General features: G+C 44.3%; 1 protein-coding gene across 7 annotated transcripts in view; it reads right to left on the bottom strand.

Annotated features, from left to right (window-relative positions):
• Positions 1-14,069, bottom strand: part of IPPK (inositol-pentakisphosphate 2-kinase) — a 1,052,241-nt gene that overhangs the window by 544,378 nt on the left and 493,794 nt on the right. For 6 of the 7 annotated variants that reach the window (XM_040360985.1, XM_040360986.1, XM_040360979.1 and 3 more), the window contains one exon: positions 8,435-8,524. The exons of the other annotated variant lie outside the window; for it this stretch is intronic. In XM_040360985.1, coding sequence (XP_040216919.1) covers positions 8,435-8,524 — 90 coding nt within the window. The remainder of the gene's footprint in view (positions 1-8,434; positions 8,525-14,069) is intronic. 7 annotated transcript variants of the gene reach the window in all.

Raw genomic sequence — 14,069 nt, 5'->3', positions numbered from 1 at the left:
GATACTCGTCTTAACCACTACATACTTACTCGTGACGAAAAACTGGATTGTATTCAAATTGATGTAATACTGTATATGTGAAAACCCAATAAAAATTATTGTTAAAAAAAAACAAACATTTGAGCTAAATTAATTTATTACATGCAATTCCTCACATGTGGTGTACCTATTGTGGTACCCCTGAGGATTATTTTATGTGGGGAGAACAAAACGACGTTTTGAAAATGCTTATTGCTGAACATTTAGCTAATATTAAACAGGGCTTTAGATATCATAGTGTCTCCCTACACTTTAAAGAAAAACATGATCAAGACCCCACATTATTGCAGTTTTGTGGGATACACTGGGTGTTTCCATACTGAAGGGGTTCAAAGGGAAACTTGGTGGATGTTAAAATGTATTTTCCCCAGAGGCTTAAATAATTTTTAATTGATCTGTAATATATATTAATCATGTCCAATATGCTCTGATAAAGCTAAATATAAAAATGTTTTCTTGTACAATTTTATATTTTTATACTTTTACATATCTTGTATATAATTTATGGAATAGATATATTTCCCCATAGAGTGCAATAATATCTATGAAAGAGGGAGAAGGATGAGGAAAATCAGATGACTTACTGAGACGACCTACCAGTGGATGTCTATATGTAAAAAAGTTATGTTTTTCTTTGAATTGGATCCTAATTTTAAGAGGTGGTTAATTAACATTGTATATAAAATTTTAGTAATTTGTTTATTTAAGCATTAATGTACCTTATTGGATTTTATTAGTTTATTATTTGGCATTGTCAATAAGCTTTTAGGAATCTGCACTTGAATGAGGAAAATATGTGGTGTTTGTATTAGCTGTTGATATGCTAAATTATTTCTAGTGGTGACAATGCTAAAGAAACCATTATACATTGTGTGGATGTGTATGATGTTCTGTGAACTGCTTAGAATCGACCTAGGTCGGGGTATTGTGAGCACGAGGTAAACAAATGCGCAGTTTGGGGACTTCCGCCAGTGATTGACGTGGGGGGTATAAGAGGAGTGGTTGCCGTGCAATCATCTGCAACGTTTGATGCTGTGCACCGAACCAGGGAGTGGAGGTCCGAGCTTGAGGAGTGGGTGAGAAGTCCACATACCTCGGCACCACTGTAGGCATTCAATAGAAGATTTGCTGTGTTTTATTCTGTCTGCTTTGAAGTATATTGATGTGAGCGTAATGGTTGCACATTGTTTTATTAACCACTTCAGCCCCGGACCATTTGGCTGCCAAATGACCAGGCCACTTTTTGTGATTTGGCACTGTGGTCGCTTTAACTGACAATTACGCAGTCGTGCGACATGGCTCCCAAACAAGAATGAAATCTTTTTTTCCCCCACAAATAGAGCATTCTTTTGGTGTTATTTGATCAACTCTGTGGTTTTTATTTTTTGCACTATAAACAAAAATAGAGCGACAATTTTGAAAAAAAATATATATATATATATATATTTATTTTACCTTTTGCTCTAATAAATATGCCCAAAAAATCCTTTCCTCAGTTTAGGCCGATACGTATTCCTACATATTTTTGGTAAAAAAAAAAATCACAATAAGCGTTTGATTGATTTGCGCAAAAGTTATAGCGTCTACAGAATAGGGGATATTTTTATGCCAATTTTATTATTTTCTTTTTTTACTAGTAATGGTGGCGATCGGCAATTTTTATTGTGACTGCAACATTATGGCAGACACATCGGACACTTCTGGTGCTACTTTGGGACCACATTTATACAGGGATCAGTGCTATAAAAATGCACTGATTACTGTGTGAATGTGACTGGCAGTGAAGGGGTTAACCACTAGAGGGGGGGGGGGGCTAGGAAAGGGTTAAGTGTGTCATATGTATGTGTCCTGTGTGGGGGCTGGGCTTATACTGTGACAACACTGTTTGCTGCTCCTGATTACAGTGTCATGTCACTAGGCAGAAACGGGAGATGCTTGTTTACACAGACATCCCCCAATCTGCAGCTCCGTGACACAGGATTGGGGGAGACCGGCGGACACAGTCCCTGGGTCCTGCGGGCACGATCATGGCGCCCACACGGCAGCAAATTTAAAGGGATGTATATATACACCCATTTGAAATGTCCGTGCCATTCTGACGAATAAATGTTTGTGCGTCGGTCGGCAAGTGGTTAAACTGGTTTTACGTTATTACACTATTGGAGCACTTTTTATCATTTATATGTGGAAAGATCTGTGTTTATGTTCATGGCTGGATATCGGAGATTTAACCCTTTTTGTTTGGTTTAAAGCTTTTGAGCCAAGCACGAGAGTGTAAGGCATTTAAAGTGGGTGAGCACATTTCCTGAAGGGAGCGGAATTACTTGCACATACAGTATTGGTGAGGTGGATGAACAGAGAAATACTGCATTGAATTAATCTATTGGATTATACTCATGGACTTTTTTTTTTTTATAAGACCAATTGTTTTTCACTTGTCACAGGGTGATAATGTTACACAAATTTTTGCATATTAACTTTTGCATATGAATATATTTTAAATATCACTGTACTATTGTGATTTTAGCGCCACTATTTTTACACTATCTAGGTTTGATAGGGGTCAAAATACTACTCGCATCTCTATAATTAAAGTGGTAGCTTTATTGGTAATTATTCACCTATTCTAGGGGCGCAGTGGTGGGACTTCAAGTGTGGGCATGTGAGACTTGCGGACCATCAGTTACAGATAAAGGAACTAGTGTTGTATCTCTGGAGAATAATCTGGGAAACAGGAGATAGCCATACGCAAGATTTTGCTTGTTCCTAGCAGCCGCTATTTTTTTTTCCGCAATCCCTGTAGTTCAGAAGCCAGAAAAGGAAAGGTCTCAGTGGCGTCCCAGGCACTGGAGTTGGAGGAACATGATGTGCTGTCTCTACCACAAAGGCTGATAGGAGGTCAAAGAGATCTAGAAGTGTGGTCAAAAATGATTATGCAAAGTCTGCCTGCTTGGTCCCTGGCACCTGCTTTGGGAAACCCAGAGTCCTTAGGTTGTTGCTGTGACAGTGGTTCTCTGGTTCAGTCGCTTTCTCCTGGAGTGCTTTAACCTGCCTCCGAAGTGCAGACATATCAGTGGAATCCTCCCTGACCGTGTCCTCCCCTTGAGTGATCCCCTCTTCTGCCTCATACCTGAGCGTTTTGTAACTTGAAGCTCCAAAAGGCTGGAGAGGAAAAAAATCTATTATTCTCTATGGAGATGGTTCACATTTCCACTCCATGTCAGCTGAAGCCAAACACCTGAAGCTCATAAAAGTTCTGGAGCCTTTTGTGTACCTCTAATTGGGCAGGTTTGAGCATTTTTGGCATGTTTTTATTCTCACAGAAATTAAAAGAAATGTGCCATGTGCACGTTTTTGTGCAGATTCACACCTGTTTGCACAATTTTCTGCTCAAATGAAACATTTAAAAGATTAATCATAATAATATATGTAAAATAAATACACAAACTAAAAATCATCATAAATGAGTAAAACAAAGGAATAATATGTAATGCATGCATAACAATGAACCCCTAACCTTAAAAATTATTATTATTGGAGCGCATGCGCGGCGCTGAACAGGATGGCGGCTTGAAGTCATAGCTCCGTGCACCGCGGGACTTAAAACGCTCTACGGGGGCTATACACTTCTTCACACACAATTTAATTCCCCCCCCCCGGCACCCGAGACTTCCGTGCATGTCTTCGTCCAAGAACAAGAAGAAGAAGCACTCCGGGAGCCGTTCTCAGACCTCGGTGACACATTATCTCCTCCGCGACAGAGAACAGAGCAGCATGGCTCAAAATGGCGCTGAGGCCCGGCCACTCTCCTGCTCCGTCCTAGGCTTCTGAGACCCCTGGATTCTTCAATCCGCTCGGTGGTGGTGGTGAGTCCTCCCCTGCCCTGTCCAAGGCTGATTTGGATTCTAGTCTAGAGGCCATGTATGCCAGACTTGCCACGGAATTCCAAACGGAGCTTCACAAAACCTCCCATACCCTATCACAGAAGATAGCTGCCCTGGGCTCCAGAACGGACCTTTTAGAAAATAAACACGACAAATTGTCGTTAGCCTATAATGACCTGAGCAGAGAACATGAATCCCTACAAGAAGCCTTCTCCCTTATGCAGTCCCAAATCGAGGACCTTGACAATAGAAACAGGCACCATAATTTGAGGCTGAGGGGAGTCCCTGAGACGGTCACTGATCTGATTCCAGCTGCCATAAAGATATTCCAGACAAGGAAGCCTCTGTGTTCACATGTGATCGTATTCACAGGGCTCTGAGACCAAAACCTCCAGCTGACAAGCCCACCAGGGACATAGTGTTATGCATGAAGGACTTCCTTATTAAAGAAGAGGTACTCAGGTCTGCTCGCAATACCCCCAGAATTGTCCTTGACAATAATGTCATTCAGGTCTACCCTGACATCTCTCCTACCACTTTGCACATACGTCAAGCCATGAAAGAAATCACAGGCCCCCTCCAGGATGACAGGATTCGCTACCGCTGGGGATTTCCATTTAAGCTGCAAATTCCACACAATGGCTCCACGTATACAGCCACTAACATCGCAGAGGGCCAGGAAATTCTCGTGAAGCTTGGTCTCTTGGATGCTACAGCTCTACGCCGACCCCCTCTGACCCCTAGGCCCTCACAGATTTGGCACACACCTCCCACCAGGCGAGATAGACGGAGGATTCGATATGAGGAGGCTTCACCCTGAATTGGTTAGCTGCATAAGTGCTCTTTCTTTTGTTGTTCTATTTTACGAAGAGGAGACTCCTTCACTATCTTGGACGACGATGAAATTTTTTTTTTTTTTCCCCCTAACCTTTGAAGTCTCACCTTGCTCTGCTGCTTGTCCCTTGGTGCCGCGCAATGTGGCTCACCCCAGCGATGCTGCGCTCTGCTATCCTCACCCCTACAGGCGAGGGTATTGGTTGCCCCTTTTTTAGTTTGGGCCTTGAGTTTTGTTTTGCGCTCATGCTGGGTTCGAGGCCCCTGTGCCTCGGTGAACTGTTTTACTTATCAGGACTCAGAAGATTTCCTGATCCAATGTCTTTTCTTATTTTCATACTTTTTTTTTACCTTCTATTTTCTTGTGTTTTTTTTTATTGGTACTTATATTATGGGTCTTGTTTTTTTTTTTTTGCCATTGCATATAACTATGGTTCCAGGTATCGCTATAGGGTAAAGTATAGAACTGTCTTTATCTTGAGGGGCCCCTCAGATCCAGGGGGGAGGCTGTTAATGGTTGAACCGGGGGGGGGGGGGCTGCTCCCCTTCACGGGAGGTTTTCCCCACCTGGGTTTAGTTTGGCTTTCTTCCCCTGTTTAACCAATGATTGATATAATTTCACATAATGTGAAGGGCTTTAATTCCCCTTCTAAGAGGAAGAAGGCCTTTTCTCAATATAAACAACTTAAGGCTCAGATACTGCTTTTGCAGGAGACACATTTTGCCCACTCCTCTCACCCGAATTACTTCAATAGGGCCTTTTCACAGTCCTTTTATACGCTTCACTCTTCCAAAAGTAGGGGCACAGCCATATTTTTGCATAATTAATTTCCCATGGATGTGCAGAGGGTATATAGGGACAAGGAAAGCCGTTTTGTTATTATAAAGGGGATTGTCTGTAATAAGGAACTTACTATTGCTAGCGTTTATGCCCCAAATGAATCCCCAGCCTCCTTTTTTGCTTTTTTTTTTTTTTACACCTTATCCAAGTTCCTTTCTCCCCATATGCTAATTGGGGGAGATTTTAATCTGGTAGCCAATCCATTGATGGACAGATCCTCTGGCACGGTGAGCTCGGGGGCCTTCCCCAGGTCCTTAACCAGGGGCCTGCGGGAACTCCAAGTGGACTCCTGGCGAGCTCACAATGTGGGAATCCGGGAGTACACATTTTATTTCCACCCACATGACAGCTATTCCAGGTTGGATTATGTTTTTTCCACCCCAGCTCTCCTAGCTAACTCACGAGACTCGTCTTTACATAGCTGTGTCTAGTCTGATCATAATATTGTTTCCTTCTCCACTAATTTTATTTCGCAGACCCCCTCTTCTTACACCTGGAGAATTAACGAGGCTCTTATTTCCGATCATGTGGTGGAGTCTGAGATGTCACAGGCCATTGATGGGTATTTTACCCTTAATGCTCTTCCTGAGACCCCCGTGGCCACGGTTTGGGTTGCACACAAAGCTGTCCTGAGGGGAAAATTTATTAGCCTGGCGGCGGCTCGTAACAAACAAAATAGGTGGAACATCCTCAGACTTACTTGTGAGCTGGATCGATTATATAAGAACACCTCTGCTCTAACATTAGAATCTACTAGGCGTACAATTGAGCAGAAACGATTGGCGTTGGATGCTCTGCTCTCAACAAAAGTGGAGAAAGCACTGAGATGGTCCAGAGCTCGGTTCCTTTTACATAGCAATGCAGCATCCACGATGTTCGCTAGGAAGCTTAATCAGTACCTCCGCCCCCTGCATGTATAAAAAATTAGGTCCCCCTTGGGGCATTTGACTTTGCATCCCCAGGAGGTATTAGGTATTTTTAGAGACTATTATTCCTCCCTACTGGGTGCTCCTCTATCGCAGCCCTCTGTGTGACGTTACACTCTGTAGTTGAGCAGATGAAACAGGAATGGTCGTGGGGGTGCACCCTGTGGTGGTGGGCACGTTGGAACCCTGTGGGCTCTCTCAACCGCGAGCATAGTGGAAAAAGAGTCCTTCCCAAACTTGTAAGCCAACCATGCTTCGATGAACGCCACAGGATTCTTCCACCCTCTCCAGGATGCCCACTGCACGTATGTTATTTCTGCAGAGGCAATTTCCCATGTCCTCCAGCCTAGACGCATTGGCAGTCACCATGGAGTGAGTATACTTGACATCCCTCTGTAATGATTGCCAATCATCCTCCAGTGTGCTAATGTGCCCTTCCAGAGCAGTTGTGCAGTCGCGCAACTTTTGCATATCCTGCCGCACAAAAGATATTTCCATTCTTATACTTTTCACCTCCCCTGCTAGGTTAGCAATGGAGGAGTTGCAGACAGTGACCACAGCCAGTATATCTCTGAGCATGGGCATTGAATCGGGAGTATCAACAGTGTTCTGTAAGCCGGGTGCCGCCATATTGGATAACTGTGTGGGGCTGTGTGACACATGGGACAGAGCTGGTGGATGAGCCAGGATCGGAGGAGTGTCATCCAGATCCCTATCCCCCTCCAAAGCATGTTCGCTAGGTCCCGGGGTAGGTGGATTGTCCTTTCCCCATTTAAAGAAGAGACGCTGGGCCGCTTCCTTAGCAGAATGGGGTGGGAGGCCGCCATCTTGGACCGGAGTGTCCGGCGGTATTCGGGAGCCATGTCCCCATCTAGCCATGTTGTAGCACAGGAATAATACTGGCCTGTCAGACAATCCGTGCTATTGCATCGCCATCCTGCAACCTACAGCCTCGGGACAGGCACCACTGCATTCCGCGGAAGCTACTGAATGTCATTCAGTAGCTTCCGCGGAATGCAGTGGTGCCTGTCCCGAGGCTGTAGGTTGCAGGATGGCGATGCAATAGCACGGATTCTGCAGGATACCCGGCGGAGCAAACATCTACACGTCCTCTTGCATGTCCCGCTAGGCCACGCCCCCCAGTTCTAAGATCTTGATCTTGGATCCAAGTGTCAGAAGAGAAATAAAATGAATGGTCCATTACCTAAAAACAGTGCCAAATAACTAGTCTTCTCAGAGTGGGAAGAATTATATATTGGGCAGCAAAGTGGTGTAGTGGATAGCACGTTCACCTAGCAGCAAAAAGGGTTGCAGGTTCCAATCTAGACCACTATCTGCATTGAGTTTGCATGTTCTCCCTGTACCTGCGTAGGTTTCCTCTGGGTACTCGAGTTTGTTCCCACATTCCAAAGACATGCTGGTAGATTTATTGGATCCTGTCTAAATTGGCCCTAGTTTATGTATAAATGGGTGTTAGGGACCTTAGAGTGTAAGCTCATTTAGGGTAGGGAATGATGTGAAAGTATGATGTATATGTAATAGTGCTGCGTAAGTTGATGGTGCTATAGTACCTAAAATTATAATAAATATAGGTGCACACTAGGGGCAGCCCTAGCAAGTTTTTGTCAGCATCATATCACCTGAAGGTAGCCTTCAAATAACCTGTGGTCTATGAATACAAGTCCTGTCTCTTGTGCAGTACGATAGAGACCAAATTTGTTGTTAGGGAAAACAAATCCCAGCCAAAGGAGTTTACCTAGCAGCCAAACTGACTACAAGATGATTTAAGTACAATTATTAGTGCAAAGTCTAAGTGAATTAGAGTGCCACATGGCCACATAGGCTATCAAGATTAGAACATGTAGTGACACCCATCTGTGTTTCAAATGCAGAATTTTTCAGACACTTACCTTTAAATGTTGGTGCATACAAAATCGACACATCTTCTTCTTAATCTCCTTAGTGGTGTAAGCAGAAGATGGGATAAAACCACATTTCGGCTGGAAAGAAAGAAATTTGACTCATACACAAAAGTAAGAACACAGGATTTCACAAATGCTTGTAATCATTTGTATTCCAAATATTTTTTTTTACATATATAATAATCCAGGGATGAAAACAATGTACCTTTATAGTGTAAAGAGAATAACTAACACATGTCATATTTACCTCCTCTTCTGGGGTCCCCCACTTGCACTTATGGCGCATCCCCCTTTGTGAGTGCTCCTATAGCAAGCCACTTGCAATGGAGGCACTCATGCAGACTCGATCCTGAGCTAGACTGTGTGTCCACTGACAAACAACGCAGCTCGGCCCCATTCCCCCCCTCTCTCCTTACAGGCTGTGATTGACAGCAGCAGGAGCCAACGGTTACCCGCTTCCTCCATGTTCAGTGAGGAGAGGGGGAGAGAGAGGGAGGGAAAGATAGAGAGAGGGAGAGATGAACATAGAAGTTTGTTTATATCATAATACAAAGAATGCATGAAGGTAAAAAAAGAAATAAAAAAAAAAAATACTTTCTTCCTTTCAAACAATTTAAAGTATAAGAATTGTGATTACAAATGTATTTTTCAAGACTACTTGTATACAACTCATGGAACATAATCTGTTTTATTAGCACATTCACATGAATGGTTAAACTAGAAAGCAAGGATACTACTCAAACCTCCACAATAGCCATGCATGAGGAGTAGATGGCTTTTTATGAGATTGTGCAAGTACCTACTGCATTGACTTGTGTGTTTTCAGGTTGTTTTGCAGAGTACACTGTAGAAACCAACTGAATACATGTCCAAGCCTGTAAAAGGTCTGTCACCCTGAGCCCTAAACCAACCTGCTTAGAGCCAGTTCACACCAGGGCAGCACGACTTGCCGAGCGGCTAGGCAATCTGCCCACGACTTCAGAGGCGACTTGCAAATAGACTTCTGTATTAAAGTCAATGCAAGTCGCCCTGAAGTCGTCCCAAAGCAGTACAGGAACCTTTTTCTAAGTTGGAGCGACTTGAGTCGCTTCTATTAGAACGGTTCCATAGTACAGAGCGGAATGTGATTTGCGAGTCGCCCCTGTGTGAACCAGCTCTTACTGTATGTTTTAAAAAGCTGGTTGGTTTTCTTGTTCTTACTTTCTATATGTTTATTGCAATGCAAAACATTAGCACAAAAGAGAGGTTAGCTCTTTAGTATTGGTCCAAGTTTAATTTGCCTACATAATGTAGATTAAAGTCAATAATATCTTGGGTAACACAGAAAACCTGAAACCAGTTCTAAATACATTAAATAATGTGTACTTGTGAGGTTTTAAGAAAATCCAGAGGCCTTATTTAAATGTCTGTTTGGGGCTGCTCACTTGTACTGCTGTCAAATTGGGACACGAGTCTGAAGCCACTGCATCAATATAGACACAAATGAACTGTAGCACACAGCACCTGGCAGCTTAAGCTGCATAAACAAGGTGCTTGTTCACAAACTATGGGTGCCTGCACTCATTTGAATGAGGCCTTGGAGCTCTAAGACACCCAATTCCACAAATGGTATCCAAAAATCAATGAAGGTCACATTAAGCCCTGGTTTACACTGATGTGATGCAGGAAACACAAAGATTTGCTGCGTTTCCCCGCATTGCACTGCTTGGCAATTGCACAGAGTCTATGCAATCTGCTGAGCTTGTAAATGTTAGAATAATGACACCCCTAAACAGATCGCAAAACGCAGTGCCATTGCCAGAATTGCATTGCATGGGTGTTCACACCCAGACAATGCAATTCAGGTGCAGGTGAAAAAAGGCTCCTGCACCATTTTGGTGCCGATGCATTGCGATTTGAGCCATACAAAATGTATGGCTCAAATCGCACCGCACAGACATTGCATGTGATGTGCACAGGAATGCGGTGCAATTCATGTGCGAATCACATGCAGCGTTTACCACACACCAGGCTTAGAGATCATTTTTGAAAACATTTAAGAATTGTATGTAATCCTAGGATATGCATATACTGAGACAGATGAAGTGTTTATAAACCTTAGACATGAAATATGAACAAAGCATATGCCTTTATAAGAAAAAAGCTGTGCTAGTTGAAGTCCTAAATTCCTTATTCCAATAATTCCAAAGGCAAAATGAATTCATCCAGTAGTAGACACCACAATGATTGATTCACAAAAGTGCACCGCCACCTTATAGAAAACTTGCTTACCAGAGAGCAAGCAAACCAGGCATGTGGTTGTAGCCCAGCCAAGGCATTTGCTTGCACAGAAGATCTCAAGGAACCCTGGATGGATGGTTGCAATGACTCACACACCGATGACACAATAAGCTCTGTATCGTAATATTCAGCAATAAACCCAAAAAGAGAAACTGACCATAGCATAATATTGTCTAATTCCTCATTATATTGCTCATTAAAAAATATAATTGCACTGATGCCCTGTACACAGGATCGGATTTCTGATGGAATCAAATCTGATGGATTTTTTTGTCAGATATCCGATGAAGCTGACTTTCATCAGTCTTGCATACACACTATCAGACTAAATTCCGACTGTGCCAAAACGTGGTGACGTAAAACACCATGACAAACTGAAAAAAATGAAGTTTAATGCTTCCGAGCATGTGTCGACTTGGTTCTGAGCAAGCGTGGATTTTTCTCCACACAGACGATCGGAATTTCCTATTGTTTTATCCATAGGAAAAATGTAAAACATGTTCTATTTTTTACACCGATGGAAAAAAGACCGATGGGGCCCACACACGATCGGTTTGTCCGATAAAAACAGTCCATCAGACAAACCTATCGCGTGTACACAGCTTTTCATTTCCAAAGTTTAAAAATCATGCACAAATTGTAAAGCCGGCCAGCTACAAAGCAAACTTCCAGCCTCCTAACGAGACAGCGTGGTGACGTGAGCACATACCCTCCTCCAGAAGCGTTTTGCCATACTTCCCATTTGACCATGTCACGTATGATGGAGGGTATGTGCTGAAGTCACCACGCTGACTTTTGTGAATCAATCACTGTGGTGTCTACTACTGGATGAATTAATTTTGCCTTTGGAATTATTGGAAGTGTATGCTCTTCAATCAATTCACTCAAATAATTTTGGACTTTAACTAGCGCAGCTTTTTTCCTAATTATCTATGTAATGTGTATATCCCACATTTAGCTGCGGTTTTGGATTGGTCCACCCATTTTATTATTTTTCTATTTTTTTAAATGTTTCTTTAATAGCACAGTTTTTGTTTTCCCTTGTAGATGCCTCTGTAGCCAGAGTCAGCAACCCATCAATCTTGACCTACCTGTCAATCATGGGAAGCGGGACAGATCTCGATCAGGGCTGTGGTGATGCTTTCACCTGTCTCTGCCAGCATTGCTTTTCACTTGCAGAGAGGAGCGAGAGGCAAAGCTGTGCTGAACTGAGGGTGGCACCGGGAGCTGCTTTAGGCTCCCGCCGCCCATCCAGCACTGTGCTGCCTTTCAACTCATGTACAAGTGCTGTAGGGTAGGAGCGAGCTACCTACAGTTGTGTTTTGGGAGCGACAGGAGAAATGGCTATAGAGGGGCAGAGGAATACTTCTGGGGGGTAAGAAACAGAGGCTAGTGCTATGCAAAGGGGGGGGGCAGAGGGGTGGACACTACTGTGGGGGATTTGCAGAGGAAATTGCTATGGTGGGGAGGCTACTGGGGGGCACAGAACATTGCTATGGGGTGGCAGAGGGCAGTACAGGGGGAGGGGGCAGGGGGCTGCAGAGGACACCGCTATGAGGGCATTACAGAGGGGGACAGAGGACACTGTGTGGGGGGTTGCAGAGGACACTGCTATGGGGAGGGCAGAGGGCACTACAGTGGATGGAGGGTGGCAGAGGACACTGATTCGGGGGGCACAGGACACTACTGTAGGGGGGTTAGAAGACACTACTATGTGTGGGAGGGTCAAAGAACATGAGTGTGTTTGTGTGTGTGTAGGGGGGGCAGAGAACAACAATGGGGGAGGCATAGCACATTACTAGGGGGGGTGATGTGAAAGGCGGCAGAGTACACCTTTGTGGGGGAGGGGATGGCAGAGGACACTACTGTGGTGGGGAGCTGATTTGAAGCGGGGGCAGAAGACACTACTGTGAGACACTGGGCTAGATTCAGGTAGCTGTGCCCCTTCTTACGGTGGCACAGCGCATCATATTTACGCTATGCCGCCGCAACTTACAGGAGCAAGTGCAGTATTCACAAAGCACTTGCTCCGTAATTTGCGGCGGCGTAGCGTAAATGGGGCCGGTGTAAGCCTGCGTAATTCAAATGTGGAAGGGGGGGCGTGTTGTATGCTAATATGTGATGACCTGACGTGATTGACGTGTTTTACGAACGGCGCATGCGCCGTCCGTGTACATATCCCAGTGTGCATTGCTTCAAATGACGTCGCAAGGACGTCATTGGTTTCGACGTGAACGTAAATTACGTCCAGCCCTATTCGCAAACGACTTACGCAAACGACGCAAAAAATTCAAATTTCAAAGCGGGAACGACATCCATACTTAACATTGGCTGTGCCACCTAATAGCAGGAGCAATGTTACGCCGAAAAAGCCTTACGCAAACGACGTAAAAAACTACCGCCGGGCGCACGTACGTTTGTGAATAGGCGTATCTAGGTAATTTGCACATTCTACGCCGAAAACAACGGAAGCGACCCTAGCGGCCAACGTAATATTGCACACAATTATATGCCACCGCATTCAAGTTACGTCGGTGGAGGAAGCCTATGCCTTTGAGAATCGGCGTAACGATACGCCGGCGCAGATTTGAAAATTATGGTGGCGTATCTGGAGATACATAAAACAAAACATGATAATTGAGCGCACTCCCCATCAATGTCTACAAAGTCACTACCTGGGATATATAGGATGGGATTGGGTAGGGGAAGGGAAGGGAACTGGAGAGGAATGGGTAAAAGTCCCAGAGAAAAGTGCTTTTGAGGAAATACTATAGTCCAACAAATTGTCCACAGCACTATATGACTATAGCCTTGCTTTAGATGGCAGCCAGCTGACAGATGAAGTATGATCTGTAGAAGGACAAAGAAAGACAAAATGCAGCGCCTTCTAAGCGTAGCAAGTGAGTTTAATCGAGGCAAATTGTTAAAAACATGTGAAAAACCTACTCACATTACAGACGTAGGTACAAGCAAAAAGTAAGAGTGTCATCCGCGGAATCCCCGGGGACAGCACGATGTCCTAGTGCAGGCGGCGTGGAGATGTCCTTCCCTGTGCAGCAGCGGCGGCAGGAACCGAGGCGCCCTCGGAACTCACAGGCTGAGGTCAGGTTTCCACTGTGGGCTGCAGTCGGCGTCACTTCCGGGCGCGTGAGGTGCGCGCGTTCGAGACTTTCAAGTCTCTTCTTCAGGCTGATACGCGCCGGCATATCGTTACGCCGATTCTCAAAGGCATAGGCTTCCTCCACCGACATAACTTGAATGCGGTGGCATATAATTGTGTGCAATATTACGTTGGCCGCTAGGGTCGCTTCCGTTGTTTTTGGCGTAGAATGTGCAAATTACC

This window comes from Rana temporaria, chromosome 7 (genome assembly GCF_905171775.1).
Source record: "Rana temporaria chromosome 7, aRanTem1.1, whole genome shotgun sequence".
Classification (NCBI taxonomy): Eukaryota; Metazoa; Chordata; class Amphibia; order Anura; family Ranidae; genus Rana; species Rana temporaria.
The sequence above is the reverse complement of the archived record's forward strand: the minus strand, read 5'-3'. Positions and strand labels throughout refer to the sequence as shown.